Below are 17,167 nucleotides of genomic sequence, written 5' to 3'. Positions count from 1 at the left end.
GGAGCAGCCTAGAGGAGAGGCAGCTGGGGTGGGGAGGGTGAGCGCCGAGAAGAGGGCAGGGTGTGTGTCTGAAGGGCCAGCCCAGGGGTCAGCAGATGGGGGGCGCCCTACCCACCCTTGGCACCTGGGGAATGGGTGCCAGGCCCCGACGCCTTGGGACTGGGACCTGCATTCCAAGTGTGCTCTTCAGTAGCCTCCTGGGCTCCACTGGGAAGGGCCCACCCACCCAAGACTGCCAGGGTTCCTCTCAGAGGGCTGTCTGCCTTCCATCCTCCCAGGCTGCAGGAAGGCACAGTGAAAGAGCACGTGGCTGGCTCAGAAGTGTCTTTAATGACTCCAGTGAGCAATCAGCAGAGGTTCCCTGAGAGGTTCAGGAGGGGGTCCAAGGACCTTGGGCCTGGAAGGGAAGGGCCATCCTCTCTCCGCGTGACCTGGAAGGACGGGAAGATGGGTCATTCTGCTTGTTCTGTCCCGTCCCCTCCCCGCCTCTGCTCCTAGTACCTTTGGGAGCTGCTGGGTGGAGGCTGTGGGAAGGGGGTCCCAAGCACAGGGCCTCTGGGTGCTGCACATCTCACAGCCGGGGCGGCCTGGGGCGTTGATGAAGGTGCACGATGGGCAGGGCCAGCCGGGCTAGGGAGGTGAGCACACAGTTGCTGCTCACCCGCTTTCAATGCCCACAGTGCTAAGGCCACCCAGCCCAGTCCCTGCTCACCTGAAGGGGGCTGAGCAGGCTGGAGCTGGCTGGCTGAGGGGTTGGGGGCAGCCCCAATGACTGTGGGAACAGGCGGCCTAGTTCCCCATCCACCTTCTGGGGACGCTGAGGACTGCGTCCTGCGACAGAGGGAGTGAGACTGGGGACCGTGGCGGGCGGGCTGTACTCCACCTTCCTCATCCCGCCCCAATCAAGGACTGACCTGGGGCTTCTCGGGGAGCTGAGAGCAGGTAGAGGAAAGCAGGGTCTCCATCCCGCCGGACCCCATAGAAAGCGAGGCTGTGTTCAGGGACACACAGGCACCTCCCGATGACCCAGCGCTGCACAGCTGGTGGGAAGCCGAACTCTGAGAACACCTGGGGCCAGAGTGTCAAGAGTGTCACCCAGGGCGCCTCCCGCCACCCCCAACCCGGGTTCCCCAGACCACATGCTCGCCTGCTCCTGGAGGGCCCTGATGGTGCAGTGGGGGTGAACCTGCAGCGAGACATGGGCAGAGGACGCAGCGTCTTCAACTGTGATCTGGAGCCTGGACCAGAATGGAGGCCACAGGTTAAGGATGGGGGACCTGAGAGGCCTGAGGGTCCAGGTGAGAAAGAGGTCCCAGGCCTTACCTGATGGGGCCAGGAGGAAAGTAGGCCTCCTGGAGCTGGACCCTGAGGGCCACATGACGCTGTGCCAGGATGGCTGCTGCTTGGGCTGCTCCCTTCTCATCCCCACCCTCTACGGCTTGGGTCAGGCGCCCTGCCAGCTCTTCTGCAGGGGAAGAGAGAGCCATCACAATCCCACACTGGCTGCTTCCCCCAGCCCCTCCGGCCGCCTGCCTTTACCTTTCTCCAAGTCTCCAGGGCTCCAAGGAAGATCCACCTTGGGTTGGGGGGCCTTGGGTGTGGGCACTTCAAGGGGACTGGGCGGGGAGACAGGGCACATTTCTGGGCCTAGGGCTGGGGGCAAGCTGTCACTGCCTAGGAGGAAAGATATGGGCTGGGCTGGTGGTCTCTTTGAGATCTGGCCCCCCACGGAGTACACACCCAGGCCTGTTCTCTCACCTCAGGCTTCCAGTACCTTTGTCTCCTCCCTCCTCACTTCAGCCCATGCCGGGGCCCTGCCTTGGCCACATTTCAAGCCAGACCTTGGCCCAGTCTTGGCCCTTGCACACCCCAGAGGTCCCTGCTGACTCCACTCAGAGTTGCACTTGGCTCTTTCTTGGGCTCTGGAGTCCTTCTGGCCTCCTTTGCTTCCCAGTCCCACCTGCAGCCCTCCCCAACAGGGGCTGGGCCACCTCTCTTGGCCTGTACAAGCCCTCTCGGCCAGCCAGGAAGCTCCCTGGGCCTCACAGCAGAACCAGCGGAAGTCTCCAGGAGTCCTGCAGTCAAGGTGGCCGCCTCCCAGGGAACTCTGACGTCTCTTCTGGCTCTGCCATCAGCACAGAGCACTCTGGGCTGATCCCATTCCAAACAACCCCTCTCCAGCTGCTGCTTGCCCTGAGCGTGCCACCAGCTCCCTTTCTTACCTCCCACTTGACGCCCTGCCCATGTGGGGCAGATGCAGCTCCTTTGCCTCAATATTCTGAGCCATCTGCCCACTCAGATAAGCAGGGCTCCCGAGCACCCAGCACCAGGCCTGCCTGGAATCTCTAACGCCTTGAAGGAGTGCTTGCTACAGGTGCAGAATACACATGTAGTGAACCAACCAACCAATGTATGCATGAAAGAAAAGTGCCTTTCTCCCTCCGCAGATGCTGCTGTCTGGACCTCTCTTCCATCTCACTGTGTGCTTTTTGCTCACCAGCTCACCTGTAGCATCTGTGAACTCCTTCCCTGATGCACTGGCTGCCTGCCGGACCCTCTCCTTGCTTCTGTCTTCTAGTGACCTTGGTTGACCTTTTCTACCCCCAACTTTTCCTCTTCAGAACCCAAGCTCCTCCTACCTCCTTTCCCTCCATGTTTTAAGAACCTGACAACTTCTATGCCCTCCCAAACAGGCCCTCTGCAGTGTCTGTTCCTTCCAGCTTCTCAAACATTAACTTTTCCATTCAAACCTCCAGGAAATCCAGCCAATTCCTCTCCTAAGCATCTCTGGAAACATCCTCCCTCCAGCCCTGTCTGCATCACCCACACGAATACAAGGGTCCACCAGTCTTCAGAAACTTGAATCTGAGCCTGTCACTCTCCCACTATCTTCCACGCTTCTGATTGTCTGTCTTCTCACCCCGGTCCTGAGGGTCTGCATACGCTGCCCCTCCACACCTGTCTGGCACTGCCTTCGGTCTCTGTTCCTTGTCTCTATTTCCTCACTCCTGAGAGTGCTCCCTGAACCCCAGCAGTGGACAAGAGGGGCTCAGCTTTCCCCATTACTACCCCCATCCAAGCTTGGGGGGTTGGGGCTACTCCTGCCCTCTTGCAGAACACTGGCCCTGGCCTGGTGAATCTTCACTCCAGGGCACTGACCACTCTGTCCTTCCACGGTAGCATCTCGGACTAGGGCTGCCCACCGCTGAGCTTCCTGAGGGTTGGCGAAGTGCAGACTGAGAGTCCCAGGCCCTCCCGGTGGAGGCTGCAGCTCATGCTGGCAGGGGCCTCGGACTGTGTAGGAGACTGACTCCAAGGGCCACTCCAAACTGACCTGAGGAGAGGGAGAGTCCAGGCTCAGTGCCTCCCCCAGCACATACCGCATGATAATCAAAGGAATACAAGGTAACGTCTGTCGACTACTTACAACGTCCTAAGCCTTTTTACTTGTGTTATTTTATGAAACCCTCACAGTAATCCTACAAAGGGAAGTACCAGCATTATCCCCATTTTACAGACAAGGAAACAGAAGCAAGGAAAAGATAATGGTACGTGGCTAGCAAACGGAAGAGCCTGGCTTCAGGTTCAGCGACCAGGCCCAGAGGCCAGGCCGCACGCCCCCGCCGGCCCCACTCACCGCCCCGGGGCCCGCGCCCAGCATCTCCAGCCGGAAGCGCCCTGGTCGCTCCGGGTCCGCACTCAGCTGCAGCCTCCGCAGCTGGGCCTCCACGTCCAGGCCGGCGCCCAGCGGCCTCACCGCGGCATGCACGGCCAGGAGCACCGCGGCAGAGCCGGGGTCCGAGCCAGCGGCTGTGCCGCCCGCCGGCGGCGCCATCTCCGGTCCTCTCCCCGCACTGCCCCCCCGAGCCCGCTTCCGTGGTCTTGGGTCGTTGAACGCCTACACCGACCGGAAACTGTAACCACGAGCCTGGGGTTCCGGGCGCTGCCCGAGCGTCGGAGCCGTCTCCTGCTCCCGCTTCGCCCACGATGGCGCTTGGCCCGAAGGTCTCCCAACAAAAGCGGGTGAGGCTAGGCTTTGAGGCCTGTACTCCAGGCAGAGCGTCAGAGACGCCAGCACCGGCCACGAATGGAAGGCCCTAGAGGCTCGGGTTGGGGCTGAGCTCGGCGGTCCTTCTGAACTCAGTTATCTGGCTCCCAAGCCGAACGCTACTCGAGAGCCTCTTTCGGGCCGCAGCCCACCTCCCGACGCTCCCGCGCCTGCCGCGTCCCACCTACACCTCACTAGTCCACTAGGCCCTCCGGGGAACTGGGAAGCCACTGGGGCGGGGCCTTGAGGGCCGCGGCCAATGAGCGCTAGGGTGGGAGGCGGTTCGCACGGCCGAGAAGATGACGGACAGGGGTCGTACCCAGTAGAAGCGGACATCGGGACTGAGCGGCGGATGCCACCCCCAATGACTGTGCGAGCTCCCGGTTCCGACGGCTGGAGCGGGCCATTCAGACGCGTGGGGCCGGACCTGGCAGACGCTTGTTGTTGTCCGGCTTGGGGAGGCAGAGGTCGTTCGCTCGCTTGCTCGGGCCCTCTGTGGCGGTCGGCGGACAGGTCGGTCGCGATAGTAGGGCGCCGTGCCGGGGCGAGGCTATGTCGCGGTGGCAATCCGCAGGGGCCGGCAGGGCCGGGAGTAACGGGACGTCGCCGCGGAGCTTCTTCCCCCGGATACAGCGCGGCCCAAGCGGAGGCCGCGGCGCCTCCGCCCGTTCTTGAGGAGCCCGCGCCGCGCAAGGCCCACCCCGCCTTCTCAGCCGCACCGACGCCCATCGACCTGACCCTGCCGAGTCTGGCCCGGCCCGATTGAGCGCGGCGCGAGCAGGTAGGTGTACGCCCTGTGCCCGGCGGCGACCCGGGCTGTCCGGACTACAGTGCCCAGCGGGCTTCGTGCCGGCGCGCACGCGCGCACCCCGAGGCGCACGGCTGCCTGGGACGCGTAGTTCCTGCGCCCCGGCTGGGGTTTCCCCCGAGACCCGGCGGACGCTGGGGCGCCCTAGCGGCCTGTCTGGCCGACACTCGGGGCGCCTCAGGGCTTCTCTCCGCCCTCTCTCATACTTTTGAAGGAAAACGGAGTTCATAGGTTTCCTCTCTCCCTCACTAGAAAGCCGTCTGTAGAACAGGGAAGAGCGCCGCGTCCAGGTGACGGCAGAGCCGAGCCCCAGATGTCCTGGTTCCTTGGTGGGATGGAGAGTGTTGAGGGAGAGACTAACCCAGCGTCATCGGGGTTAGCAAGATCCCCGGTGGGTCCCCCAGCCTGGCCAAAGAATTCGTGTGAGGTGCAGGAGGTGTAGCTGAACTGGGCCTGGACTTGCCGATCTTACCGTTTATCCCGCCAGTGCTGAAGGGCTGGAAGCAGGCTGCAGGAGAGACCCAAGTTGTTTACAGCAGCACCTTTTACTGCGAGGAGGGCTGAAAGTGGAACCCCACGGGCCAGGTTCCCATGGACTGATCTCCGTCCTCAGGCAGCACTAACCCCTGGAGCACAGACCCCTCCCCGAGGACATGAAGCTGCTGGAGAACTCCAGCTTCGAGGCCATCAACTCGCAGCTGACCGTGGAGACGGGAGATGCACACATCATTGGCAGGTGAGGTTGGGGCTCTGGGGGCTGGCCTCTTAGAGGCCACTCTGCACTGGTTCTGGTTGAGCATGGGAGGTGGCATGCTCCACGGTCCTGCCTGCATCTCTAGGATTGAGAGCTACTCGTGTAAGATGGCGGGTGACGACAAGCACATGTTCAAGCAGTTCTGCCAGGAGGGCCAGCCACACGTGCTGGAGGCTCTGTCCCCACCCCAGACCTCGGGCCTCAGCCCCAGCAGGTGAGTGGGGGCAGAGCCTGCCGATGGGGGACTGGCGAGTGGGCCAGCACTGGGCTGACACTTGTCTCTGTGCAGACTGAGTAAGAGCCAAGGTGGCGAGGATGAGGGCCCCCTCAGCGACAAGTGCAGCCGCAAGACCCTCTTCTACCTGATCGCTACGCTCAACGAGTCCTTCCGGCCGGACTACGACTTCAGCACTGCCCGCAGCCATGAGTTCAGCCGGGAGCCCAGCCTCAGCTGGGTGAGGGTGGGGTTGGGAAAGGGACCTGCAGGCCCACAGCCATCCCAGGTGTCCTCCCTAACTGACCGTGCTCAGCCTGCTTCATTCCTGCTGCCGGGCTCCTCGTCAGCCCCGACTGTGACCATCCTAGGTGGTGAACGCGGTCAACTGCAGCCTGTTCTCAGCTGTCCGGGAGGACTTCAAGGCCCTGAAGCCACAACTGTGGAACGCGGTGGATGAGGAGATTTGCCTGGCTGAATGCGACATCTACAGGTGGGCCAGCGTCCCTGCACGAGGTGGGGGTCCTAGGTCTTCGTGGCACTGGGACCTCACGTCTCACCCCCCCACCCCCCCAGCTACAACCCAGACTTGGACTCAGACCCTTTTGGGGAAGATGGCAGCCTCTGGTCCTTCAATTACTTCTTCTACAACAAGCGGCTGAAACGGATTGTTTTCTTCAGCTGCCGCTCTATCAGGTTGGCTGGCACCTGTCTCCCTCCCTCCCCTACCTCCCTGTTTGTCCCACACACCTTTTCCCCACCTCATTCCTAACTTTCTCCTTCTCGGACATCCTCCCTGGAGTCAGCAGTAGGCTGGGGGCAGACGATTTTAAGACTGGTCTCCTCTCCCCCCAGTGGATCCACCTACACTCCCTCGGAGGCAGGCAACGAACTGGACATGGAGCTCGGGGAGGAAGAAGAGGAGGAGGAGGAAGAGAGTGGAGGTGGAGGTAGCGAGGGTGGGCCTGAGGAGCCTGGAACCATGGAAGAGGACAGGTGTGAGACCACCCCAGCAGCCTCCCTCCATGAACCCTGGGGTGGGCAGGGCAGGGCCCCCTCTGCCTGGGCTCGTGTGTGTGGGCTCCTCAAAGCTCACTGCACACCACCCTTTGTGCAGGGTCCCGGTGATCTGTATGTGAAGAGGAGAAACAGAGGCCCTAGCTTCACCCAGCTTCGAACAGTGCCTGGACCTGCCCACCTGAGGGCCCAGGTCCCGGCGCTGCCACAGCACCAGCCCACCCCAGGCCATGCCTGCCTAGCCTGTGGCTGTCCACTCACCCCCACAGGCTGCTGCTGCCCACACTGTGGCTGGACTAGACAGCACAGGGCCTGGTGGGAAGAGCCACTGCCCTGCTCACACGAACTGACACAGGCAGGGGCAGCTGGACCGCAGAGTTTATTTTTGTATTTTGTGTGGGCTCAGGCCTGGGCCTTCACACTCCAGCCTAAAGGGCCGGAGACCCAGCAAGTGGTCCCAGGGGTCATCTGCCCACTTGTACCCCCCACCTTGCCCACTGGGCAGCGTGCACTGAGTGTCACTTTGCTGCAGCTGGTTTGTTTCCAATAAAAGTTTCTGTGAATTAGCGTGGACCTAGACTCAGGAGGCTTCAGGGCGGGGCCTGCGTCGAGGGCGGGGCCTGCTGCGGCTGGTATCCTAGCAACGGTCTTAAGGGGCTGTTGAGCCGCCTGGACCCGCCGGTTTTGAAATGGAGTCGGAAGTGTTGGATGCAAGCAACCCCTTTATAGTAGAAGGCGACCACCTGATTCTAGACCAAGACCCATATGAGACCGACATCTATGACGTCCCGGACCCGGGGTTCCTCAAGGAAGAGAGGGGTGAGGTGGCCTGGGCTCACTGAGGCACAGGTTCTGTCCTCAGGGAACACAGCGCTCCCTGGGCAGTCTTCTAACTGGGCAGGGCTCCCAGGAGGGCCCTTGGCTGCCCACGACCTCCAGAGTTAGGGGCCCAAGATCACACTGACGGCTTCCACTGCCGGTTCGCAGAGTCGTCATTTTCGGAGCGGGCCCCACAGCTTATTACCAACAACTCGCGGTGGCAGAACATGGCTCTGAGTGCCCGTGCCCGCCAGCTGTGGCTGCTCCTGCGTACAGGCCTCCAGACCTTTGTGGAAAAGGTGCGGCTTGGCCATGGCATCTGTGTCAAGGCCTCTTTCCTGATCTGGCTCTTACCCTAGGGGTCCCCCGTAGGATCCCAGCCGGGGTCCTCTTGGCATCCCTAGGCAGGTGCCCTGCCTACCCCCAACCCCTGGCCCCTGCCAAGTTCACTGCAGTCTTGTTGATTCTGGCCCATAGGAAAAGCGAGCTGAGCTGCATGTGGCGCGCTTGACGCACGGGCTGGAACCCCTGCGGCACCTGGAGGTGGCAGCCGGGCTGTGTTCGGTGGCACAGGACCCCGTGGGCAGACGCTTCGTGGTGCTGGACGGTGCAGGCCGCCTGCACCTGCACAGAGAGGATGGCTGGGCACAAGAGAAGCTGCTGGCTCCAGTTGCACTTACAGGGCTAGTGGCGGTGCTGGGCCCTCTGGGCACTGTGGGCCGCTTTGTGGGCTGGGGCCCAGTGGGGCTGGCCATACTAAAGTCCGACCTTAGCCTACTGTGGCTGAGTAAGCCAGGGAAGCACGGGGTGCCAGGCCGTGAGCCCATCTGCTGCCTGCCGGTGCCAGATCCTGGGCTGCTGGTGGTGGCGGAGGCAGGCGGAAGCCTGGTGCTCTGGAAGTTCCGTGCAGGGGGCCGCTGCCTGGTTCCCCACGGGTTACCTCTTCAGCTACCGCCAAGCATCTCGGGTGCGCTTGCCCGTCTGGCTCTGGGGCCTCGGCCTCCCCATCATGACCCATGCTGCTTCGCAGCCTATGGCTCAGCCGTGCTCACCTTTGATCTGCAAACCTGGGCTCTCATAGATGTGCGTCGGAATCTGCACAAAACGTGAGGGGGGCCCAGGGACGGGTGAGGGAGGGCGGAAACCATGAGGCGAGGCTGCGACGGAAATCCGGTCGTCAGAGGTGCAGGTGGGCGCATGCGCGTGTGTGCACGCCGCAGTCCACACGCACACACGGCAGTTCTGAGTCCACCCGGCCTCCCTCTCACTCCTCAGCACCATCTTCGACCTGGCGTACTGTAAAGAGGTAGAGGCTATGGTGACAGCTTCCCGGGACAGCACGGTGAAAGTGTGGGAGGCTGACTGGCAGATCCGGATGGTGTTCGTGGGACACAGAGGTGCGCTGGGCCACGGTGGCTCCTGAAGCCTGGTCTCCCTCCACCCTGGGCACGGCCCTCTGCCTTCAAGAGCCCCTGGCACACAATGTCTGCTGCTTCCTTGCCAAGCTTCTCCATCCTGGCTGCGACCCTGACCGAAGGCTCCCCCTTCCTTGGTCCCTGGGACGCACGAGTGATATGCGCCCCTCCCGCAGGCCCGGTGACCGCGGTGGCCGTGCTCCCGAACACAGCCCTGGTGTTGTCGGCTTCACAGGACGGGACGCTGCGCACGTGGGACCTGCAGGCAGCGGCGCAGGTGGGTGAGGTGGCGCTCACTTGCTGGGGCCGCGGCGTGCCATCGGAGAGTGTGAGCCGTCTGCTGGCCCCCGCAGGCCCGGGCTGGCCCTTGCTCTCCTTGGGGGCCCGCAGTGTGGGGCTGTGGTGTGCGCGGGAGCTCTACTCGCCGTTGGCGCAGCTGTCTGCGCCGGTGCTCCACCTGCAGTTGGCGCCAGCGCTGCCCAAGCCCACCGCCCCGCACGCGGCGCTGCCCACCCGCCTCGTGTGCGCCTGTGCCGACGGCTCAGTGTACCTGGTGTCGGTCACTGGCGGACACACCGTGAGCGCGCTTCTGCTGGAGCCCGAGGACTGCGCGGCCGCCGTGGCCTACTGCCTGCCTCGTGAGGCGCTGTGGGTGCTGACACGCGCCGGACACCTGCTGTGTGCCAATGCAGCACGCTCCCCAATGCGGGTGCTGCACCGCCTGTGCCCACCGCCGCCGCCCACGCCCCAGCCCTGCTGCCTGCACCTCTACAGCCACCTCACGGACCCCACCAGCGCGTTCACTAACTGGGAGATAGTGTGCCAGTACAAGGGCGAGCTGTGCCGCAGCGATGTGGCCTGGGCCTGGAAGGACAAGAACCGGTGGGTGCCGCAGCCAGCCGGGGCTGGGCAAGACATGCAGGCCCATGCCAATGGGCTGTGGTCACCAATAGGTACCTGCCCGTGGTGGGGCACACTGATGGCACCTTGTCCGTACTCGAGTTGCGCTCCTCCAAGACGGTCTTCCGAACGGAGGCACACAGCCCGGGCCCTGTCACTGCCATCGCGTCCACCTGGAACAGCATCGTGTCCTCTGGTCGGTAACTTTCCCCCCTCCCCTCCCCCCACGCCGGCAGGGGACTCCTTCCCTCCCCAGAGGCGCCACCGTGGCTCCTGCCCGCACAGGGGGAGACCTGACTGTGAAGATGTGGCGCGTCTTCCCCTACGCCGAGGAGAGCCTGAGCCCCCTGCGCACCTTCTGCTGCTGCCACCCGGCAGTGGTGCTCTGCGCCCTTGGCAAGCGCGTCACGGTGGGCTTCGAGGACCTGAACAGCGCCACCTATGGCCTGGTGCAGTTTGGCCTGGGCAGCAGCCCTCGCTATGATCACCGGCCCCAGGATGACCCCACGGACCGCATCACCGGTGAGGGGGCAGGGCCAAGGGGAAGCCCAGGCCTCCAGATGGATCCGGCCCCTAAAGCTGAGTTCTGGCCCCCAGGCCTGTGCTGCTGTCCCACGCTCAAGCTGTATGCCTGTTCCAGCCTGGACTGCACCATCCGCATCTGGACAGCGGAGAACAAGCTGCTGCGGTGGGCTGGGGAGGGGTGGGGGCGGGGAGCAGCTGCCTGGGTTTCCCGCCTTCACCCTACTGGAGCCCGGCAGCTGGAGAGGGTGCAGGGGTGGCCGGGGCCTTGCCTCTGTTCCTGCCTTGGTGTTCTACTCAGAGAAGCAGGGCTGCTGGACTCTCACCCTGAACCCCCTTCCAGGCTCCTACATCTGAACGGTGCCCCTCAGGCCCTAACCTTCTGCAGCAACAATGGGGACCTTGTCCTGGCACTGGGCTCCCGCCTCTGCCTGGTGGACCACAGACTCTACCTGCCCACATCTTACCTACTTAAGGTGTGCAGTGAGCACAGGTGGGCGGGGTGGGGCTGCTGTGGGCAGACGAGCCGCCGAGGTCAGGGCTCTAGGCTCCTTTCCCCGTTCAGAAGCTGTGCCAAGAGGACCCTGATGGGGTGAATGATCCTCCACTGCCGCTGACCAGCCAGGAGTCACTGACTGCAGCCCAGCTACAGAGGCTTGCCAACCTGCGTGGGGTGGCCAGCCTCAGGTCTGCTGAGAGTCCTGGCTGAACTGTCACAGAAGCCCCCACCCAGCTCCCCTGGGTCAGGGCCTGGCCACATGCCCCCACAGGAGACCCCAGAGCTCCCAGGCCCCTCAGCCACTCACTGCAAGCCCATGCCAGTCCTGACCGTTCGTGGTTCCCCACCAAGGGCCTAGCCACCCACCCCAGGGCCCCAGCCCAGCCTCTGCCCTACCCCACTGGCAGTGCCATCCGTGTCCCACATGCCCCTCCCTGTCTGCAGCACAGCCTTGTGTTTCATCCATCGCCGGACAACAGCTCCTCAGCAGCCAGTGTTGGAGGAGGTGGGGTGGCTCCCAGTGCCCCCCCAGTCCCCGAGCTCAGGGCCCTCCCCTTCAGTCCCTGGGGCAGGCCTGGGATCCCTGCACTTCTCTGGGTGGCACACGACAAGTCTCAAGGAAGAGTGAGCTGACTCCTGACCCCTACCCCAGGACTTGGAAGTCCTGGTTGCCCGGAACCAAGACCTTCAGCAATTGAGACTGGGGCTGGAGAACCCAGCAGCCCGGCCCCAGCTGACTTGGCAGCAGCGCCAGCAGGCCTTTGATAACTATCTACATCTGATCTACGGCCCAGGCATGCTGGTGAGCATGGGGCCTCCCCGGACCTCGCTGTGCCCTGGGCCTCTGACCTGCCTGTGTGCCCCGTCCACCCCCCAGGGTCTGGATTCTGAAGCAGAGCCCCAGCAGCAGTGGGGCACGGTGGCCCTCACAGTGGAGAAAGAGACCTGGGACCGAAGTGCCCAGCCCAGAGATGGCCCTGCTCTCAGGGGCACTGAAGCCCCACCACTGCAGGACGTGGGGACCCTGGGCAGGCGCTTTGCCCGCCTGCCCCGAGTCCCCTTGCCTCTCCCACCCACCTACCGGAGGGTGCACAGCAGAGCATCCCAGGTGAGGCCTCCTGCTATTCCCACCCCTGCCCTCACCTCATAATTCCTGCCCCACACCCTCTGACTCCTCCTTCTGCCCCAGCTACTGGCCCGCTCCTCCCTGAGCTGCGAGCTGGGCCTTGGTCTGGACCTGCAGCTGCAGTGGGACCGGCTCAGCGAGAAGCCTCTGGCCTGGGATCTACCATCTCCCGACCTGGGGCAGAGCAGGGTGAGGGCCTGGTGGGAGGAGGCTGCCACCAGGGGCAGAGCTGCAGGAACACTGGAGCCCCAGGCCTCTGTCCTGTCCCCTCCCAGACCTCCCTGCTGCTGCAGAGGCGGCCCCAAGAGCTTCTCTCCAACCTCAGTGGCTTCTTCCCTGCCACCATCCATCCTTACAAGGTGAGAGCCCCAGGCTAAGCTAGAGGCGCCTTCCTCCGCAGGGCACCCTTCTTGAGGACCCCATCTTCCCTTGGCTGCACACCTTTGTGCCAACTCTGCCCTGAGGGCCAGACCCACCTGCACCCCCCACCCCCAGCCCAGTTTCACAGCTGCTGCTCGCACTCTGGGAACCAGCTGCCAGAGGGCCAGGACCCCGGAGCAGACTCAGGAGGCCAGAGCCTCTGCTGCCTGCCCTACCTGCAGCCGCTCCCAGCGAGTGTCAGGGGCGGGGCCTCTGGACTGTGCATGGGAGACCGTTGTCCCGCCCCAAGGGGAGTGGTCACTGGGAGCCACCTCTCCACTCTGCCCCCCTCTGCCCCCTGATGCCCAGACAGACCTAACTCCTCCCCAGCGCTCGCATCTGGCACTCCCCACTGAACCTTCCAGCTGCTACTCTATCTACCCAAGCCTCCAGTACGCCCCCGGGGGCTGCTACTGCCCCCTTCCCTTTTTTCTTCTTGGCTGCTGTGCATAGCTTGTGGAATCTTAGTTCCCTGACCAGAGATTGAACCCTGGCCCTGGGCAGTGAGAGGGAAGTCCCTTCTATGGCCTGAGGCTGAGCCGGTGCAGAGCGTGTGGGTGTTAGGGCTCCCAAAGGCTAGCCTCACCTGGACTTCCCTTCTCGGCCACCACAGTGGACCGCACTCTGCCTGTCCTTCTGCCTGACTCTGGGAGGTTCTCTCTTCCTGACTGGGGTCGTGAAAAGGGCTGTGAGCCTGGCTTAGCTCCTGGACATGGGGCCGGTGCCCGCTAGGGTGGTCTCTGGGGTAGGCAGAGTTCAGGCCCTCAGCTCGGCCCGCTGTGCCCTCCCTGCAGTACTGGCGGTGGCCCATCCGCTTCCCGGGCTGCGTGCCCAACTCGGTGGTGCTGCAGCAGATGTGGCCACCTGAGGAGGTCAGCGGCCTCGGAGCCCTCCGTGGGTTCTCAGGCAGCCGCGAGAGCAAGGTGAGGCAGGCGGCAGGGCGGGGTCTGCGGGAGGGCCAGCCCCTCCCCAGTCCCCAGCCCATGGCCAAGGCCTGGCTCTTGCCTCTGCAGCAGCGTGGGGACCAGGAGGACCTGTGGCTGTTGCGGGGCATCGGGCGGCGCCACACCAAGAAGCAGCAGAAGCTGATCCAGTGGCTGAGGGACGAGGAGGACGAGGACGAGGAGGAGCTCGAACTGGACTGGGGCTCGGAGTCCCCGAGTTCCCCGCACAGGCTGCCCTCTGACCCACTGCTGGTGCCCATGAGGCTGCCGGCACAGGTGGGCATTGGGGGCTGGGCCAGTGGTGGCTCAGGGGTGGCCTAGGGACCCAGTGTCTGCAACTGCTGCTGCTGCTGCCCCTAGAGTGCCAAGGACCCTATCCTGAGCCTCAAGGGCACCCATGAGGACACCGCCAGGACTGAGACCTACCTTCACCACCCCCAGTTCCACCACGCACAGTTGCTCTGGGAGCAGCGCTATGGGCATCTGCCGAAGTTCCTGCAGTTCTTCGTTGAGCAAAACTGGTTTAAAAAGCTCTTCCCCATCTTCACCCTGCAGGTTCGGGGGGGTCTCGGAAGCACGGACTCAGGGGTGGGAGCGGGGAGGCTGGAGCAACCAGGGTGACAGCAGGGGGTGGGGCTCCGCAGGCCTACCCCAAGATGGGCACGGTGGAGGGCCTGGCCTCGGCGTTCATGGACCTGCTAGAGGAGGCCTCCTGGGCCGACCGCGTGCATGTACTGCGCGCGCTGCTGCGGCTGCTGCCGGACCTCAGCAGGGAGTTCTGTAGCCGGCTGCAGGGCACTCTCCTGCACTTGCTCAACCTGGAGCAGCCCCCCAGCCTGCAGGTGAGTGCCTTGCCCCCAGCCGGCCCCACCCTGCCCTGGGCACAGGGCACTGATCTCGCTCTCCACCTGCGCTCAGGACCCGGTCCAGAAGCAGTTTGTGATGCTGGCGCTGCAGCTGCTCCTGGCGTGCTCCCTGGAGTCCCGCGAGGTGGTGCTGGAGCTGATGTCCTACTTCCTCTACTCGCCAGCCCCCTGCCGGTGAGTCCTGCTCCCGCTGGCCCTCTCCGCTGTGGGAGGCCACCCACAAACCTCCCACACCTGCTGCAGGCCGGAGCTCAGGAAACTGCTGGACGGACTCGGCCTTCAGGACCCGCAGGGCTTCCTGTTCAAGGAAATGATGACCTGGGTCCAGGGCCCGGACCCCGAGTCCAAGGCCACACTGCGCAGGCGCTGCTGCCAGAAGCTGGAGGAAATGATACAGCAGCTGCAGGTCTGGGTGGGCCAGGTGGGGGCAGGGCTGGGCAGCCTGCCCATGGAGCCTCTTGTCTTCTCCCCAGGCTTTCCCCAAGTCCGGGGGGGCGGAGGAGGGAACCAGGTGAGGCCAGCGGGCTCCTCTCCCTACTCCCACTCTGTGCCTCCTCCGTCCTCCCCTACCCTGTCCCTGTCTCCCAGGATCTTCCTGTACCTCCCCAGGAGGAGGGGAAGGTGGGGTCTCTGCCTTGGACCCTGGTGCACCCTCCCCTAGCTGTCTCTCCTGCAGAAGGAGACCTTGCAGCTGTCTGTAGCCAAGTTGTCAGAGGTGCTGCCCAAGGTCTCAGAGACCTCAGGACTTCACCCCCCTTCTAAAGAGGCCCTGTCGCAGATCTCGATGCTCTCTGGGGCAGCTGGTCACGTCTCTGTGACATCCTCCAACATCTCCCAGACACCCTCTCTGGTGGTCTCACCGGGGGTATCAGACTTGACCACCCTGGAGCCCCAAGCCCACCAGACACTGGCACAGCTGCACTTTGCGCGGACCCAGCGTGCGCTGTCGGAGACCCTGATGCGCTTCTGCCTCCAGCCTGAGGTCTTGCGGTCCTCTGCACCTGCCATACTGCCCCATGAGATGCCGCCGCGTGAGATGCCACCCCATGAGATGCTGCCCCTGGCGCAGATGGTCTGGTCACAGTCCAAAATGCTGGACCTGGGGCCCATTGATGCACTCAACTTCTTTTGTGAGCAGCAGCGCATTCGGCAGCAGGGGCCCCTGCCCGAGGAGCCCTACAGCCCACCCCCAGGCCCTGCCCCGCCCCCGCAGGTCTGTGGCATGGTGGTTCCACAGTCCCTGGATCCCCGGTGAGCAGGCCATGGGCTCCAGGGTGAGGCTGGGGCAGAGCCTGTGTAGGGTGGCTGAGGCACTAGCTCAGCCAAGCCCACCTCCCCACCCGACAGGCACGACCGTATCCTCCGGCTTCAGGAGGCCAGGGTCCAGAGGCCTCCCATGAGACTGAGGGGTGAGTGGGGTCAGGGATGGAAATCGGACCCCGGCCCAGCCCAGTTCCCACCGAGCATCCACCCCATACCACGGTCTCACCATCCTGCCGGCCCCCCAGGCCGAATGCTGTCCCGGCTCTGGGTGGACCGCTCCCTGGACGGCACCATCCGCATACTGAAGCTGCCACTGCCTCGGGTGGAACTGCAGCCTTTCCCCCCAAACTGGCCCAGGTCTGCCCGTCCGCTGCCCCCTCGGCTCCTGCAGCCTGCCCTGCAGCGCTACTTTCTGCCAGATGACACCGACCCTGACAGCTACCGCTGACCCAGCGAGTGGCCTTGGCCTGGCCCTGCCTCCCCCTTCCCTCTAGCGTGGAGTCAAGACACAGCTCTCCAGCTGGATGTTTGCCCCAGCTAAGGCTCAGGGCTGGAATAAAGTCCAGAGGCCACAACCCACACACTGGATGCCACCTTCACTTTTGGGGGCCACTGAGGTGGGCAGGGGGTCTGGTGTGTGGTGAACCTGCTGGTGGCCAGTTGCACGTGTGAGGCATGTGTAGGGGCCTGGTGGGGTCTGGGGTGGGACAGGATCTGGGCTGGGTTCCTGTTGAACAGTGTTCCTGGTGGGGGTGCATTTGTCTGCCCAGAGAAGGAACCCATAGCACAGGCATGTCCCTGCTCAGGCACTCAGCAACCTTAGTTACTGGGGTCAGGATGGGCAGGAGATACCAATAGGTAGGCTGGGGAGAGGGGAAGGTCTGGGTGGTGGCAGATGTGTATGGGGGAACCTGTAGTCGTTCGATGCAGATGAAACCAGGAGTGGTCGGAGCTTTGCTACCTCTAGGTTGGAAAGGAGAAGATTGATGAAGGGGCCCCGCATGCTTTACCCACAAAGCAGTAAAGGGGCAGTGTGTCCTCTGGATCTTTCCCCTCAGTCACCAGGAGATGGACCTCGTCTGGAAGGTGCAGGTCTCAGAGGGCCTCAGCTTTCTCCTGCACTGCCATGACCTCACAGGGCCCTGCCCTAGCCCCCCGCTGGGCCCATGTGTGCACTGGCTGTCGGGACAGCTTGTGTGAAGGGCCAGTGCGCACATCCTGCTGCTGGGAGGCCTGAGCAATGACTTCTTTCCTGCACCATCAGCCTCTGACTTTGGACGTTCCTTCTCAATGGTTTTGTGGTTAAAATTGGTTGCTCACACCTTCCCCACAAACCCCTACCTGTGTGGGATCTTGTTATGGGGCTTCCGGTGGGCAGCTCTTGATGTTTTTCAGTACGTGATGTTACTTAGGGGCTCAGATGGCAAAGAATCTGCCTGCAATGCAGGAGACCCCGGTTCAGTTCCTGGATTGGGAAGATCCTCTGGAGAAAGGAATGGCTATCCACTCCAGTACACTTGCCTAGAGAATTCCATGGACAGAGGAGCCTAGC

General features: G+C 63.5%; 3 protein-coding genes across 5 annotated transcripts; 2 read left to right on the top strand and 1 right to left on the bottom strand.

The window, feature by feature from the left end:
* Positions 1–308: 308 nt before the first annotated feature.
* On the bottom strand, positions 309–4,281 carry SHARPIN (SHANK associated RH domain interactor). Its single transcript, XM_052651861.1, has 9 exons — positions 3,638–4,281; positions 3,160–3,334; positions 1,540–1,674; positions 1,324–1,465; positions 1,148–1,238; positions 915–1,068; positions 713–831; positions 502–630; positions 309–431 (listed from the first exon to the last, which is right to left on the bottom strand). Exons 1-9 carry the CDS (start codon positions 3,833–3,835, stop codon positions 348–350), a joined length of 1,227 nt encoding a protein of 408 aa, XP_052507821.1. The 5' UTR covers positions 3,836–4,281; the 3' UTR covers positions 309–347.
* A 203-nt stretch (positions 4,282–4,484) lies between these two features.
* Positions 4,485–7,414, top strand: MAF1 (MAF1 homolog, negative regulator of RNA polymerase III). Of its 3 annotated transcripts, XM_052651863.1 has the most exons (9): positions 4,485–4,829; positions 5,109–5,247; positions 5,344–5,592; positions 5,696–5,824; positions 5,900–6,065; positions 6,196–6,317; positions 6,401–6,520; positions 6,680–6,820; positions 6,942–7,414. In XM_052651863.1, the coding sequence occupies exons 3-9, from the start codon at positions 5,510–5,512 to the stop codon at positions 6,961–6,963; spliced, it is 783 nt and encodes a 260-aa protein (XP_052507823.1). In that variant the 5' UTR covers positions 4,485–4,829; positions 5,109–5,247; positions 5,344–5,509; the 3' UTR covers positions 6,964–7,414. The 3 variants fall into 3 exon arrangements, with proteins under 3 accessions (XP_052507823.1, XP_052507822.1, XP_052507824.1); XM_052651862.1 differs by lacking the exon at positions 5,109–5,247 and having other exon boundaries at positions 5,470–5,592; XM_052651864.1 differs by lacking the exon at positions 5,109–5,247.
* A 65-nt stretch (positions 7,415–7,479) lies between these two features.
* WDR97 (WD repeat domain 97) lies at positions 7,480–16,189 on the top strand. The gene is made up of 23 exons (XM_052652035.1): positions 7,480–7,660; positions 7,829–7,959; positions 8,138–8,766; positions 8,936–9,057; positions 9,252–9,957; positions 10,029–10,171; positions 10,261–10,497; positions 10,573–10,663; positions 10,841–10,973; positions 11,063–11,195; positions 11,404–11,501; positions 11,649–12,104; positions 12,186–12,311; positions 12,398–12,481; positions 13,337–13,465; positions 13,556–13,762; positions 13,847–14,041; positions 14,131–14,328; positions 14,405–14,526; positions 14,596–14,758; positions 15,029–15,603; positions 15,700–15,761; positions 15,861–16,189. The coding sequence occupies exons 1-23, from the start codon at positions 7,531–7,533 to the stop codon at positions 16,061–16,063; spliced, it is 5,073 nt and encodes a 1,690-aa protein (XP_052507995.1). The 5' UTR covers positions 7,480–7,530; the 3' UTR covers positions 16,064–16,189.
* The last annotated feature ends 978 nt before the right edge of the window (positions 16,190–17,167 follow it).

Source organism: Budorcas taxicolor, chromosome 14, assembly GCF_023091745.1.
Source record: "Budorcas taxicolor isolate Tak-1 chromosome 14, Takin1.1, whole genome shotgun sequence".
In the NCBI taxonomy this organism is placed as follows: Eukaryota; Metazoa; Chordata; class Mammalia; order Artiodactyla; family Bovidae; genus Budorcas; species Budorcas taxicolor.
This window is presented reverse-complemented; position numbering and strand designations above follow the sequence as displayed.

Bases quoted from the DNA above. Each gene is read 5' to 3' on its own strand.
- SHARPIN (XM_052651861.1), bottom strand. From the start codon at position 3,835: ATGGCGCCGCCGGCGGGCGGCACAGCCGCTGGCTCGGACCCCGGCTCT. The intron at 1,466-1,539 runs GTAAAGGCAGGC...CTTCCCCTGCAG, and splicing joins CCCTGGAGACTTGGAGAAAG to AAGAGCTGGCAGGGCGCCTG. The intron at 1,069-1,147 runs GCGAGCATGTGG...CTCTGGCCCCAG, and splicing joins TCAGGGCCCTCCAGGAGCAG to GTGTTCTCAGAGTTCGGCTT.
- WDR97 (XM_052652035.1), top strand. From the start codon at position 7,531: ATGGAGTCGGAAGTGTTGGATGCAAGCAACCCCTTTATAGTAGAAGGC. The intron at 10,172-10,260 runs GTCGGTAACTTT...CTGCCCGCACAG, and splicing joins GAACAGCATCGTGTCCTCTG to GGGGAGACCTGACTGTGAAG. The intron at 13,763-13,846 runs GTGGGCATTGGG...TGCTGCCCCTAG, and splicing joins CCATGAGGCTGCCGGCACAG to AGTGCCAAGGACCCTATCCT.
- MAF1 (XM_052651862.1), top strand. From the start codon at position 5,510: ATGAAGCTGCTGGAGAACTCCAGCTTCGAGGCCATCAACTCGCAGCTG. The intron at 5,593-5,695 runs GTGAGGTTGGGG...CTGCATCTCTAG, and splicing joins GATGCACACATCATTGGCAG to GATTGAGAGCTACTCGTGTA. The intron at 6,318-6,400 runs GTGGGCCAGCGT...CCACCCCCCCAG, and splicing joins GCTGAATGCGACATCTACAG to CTACAACCCAGACTTGGACT.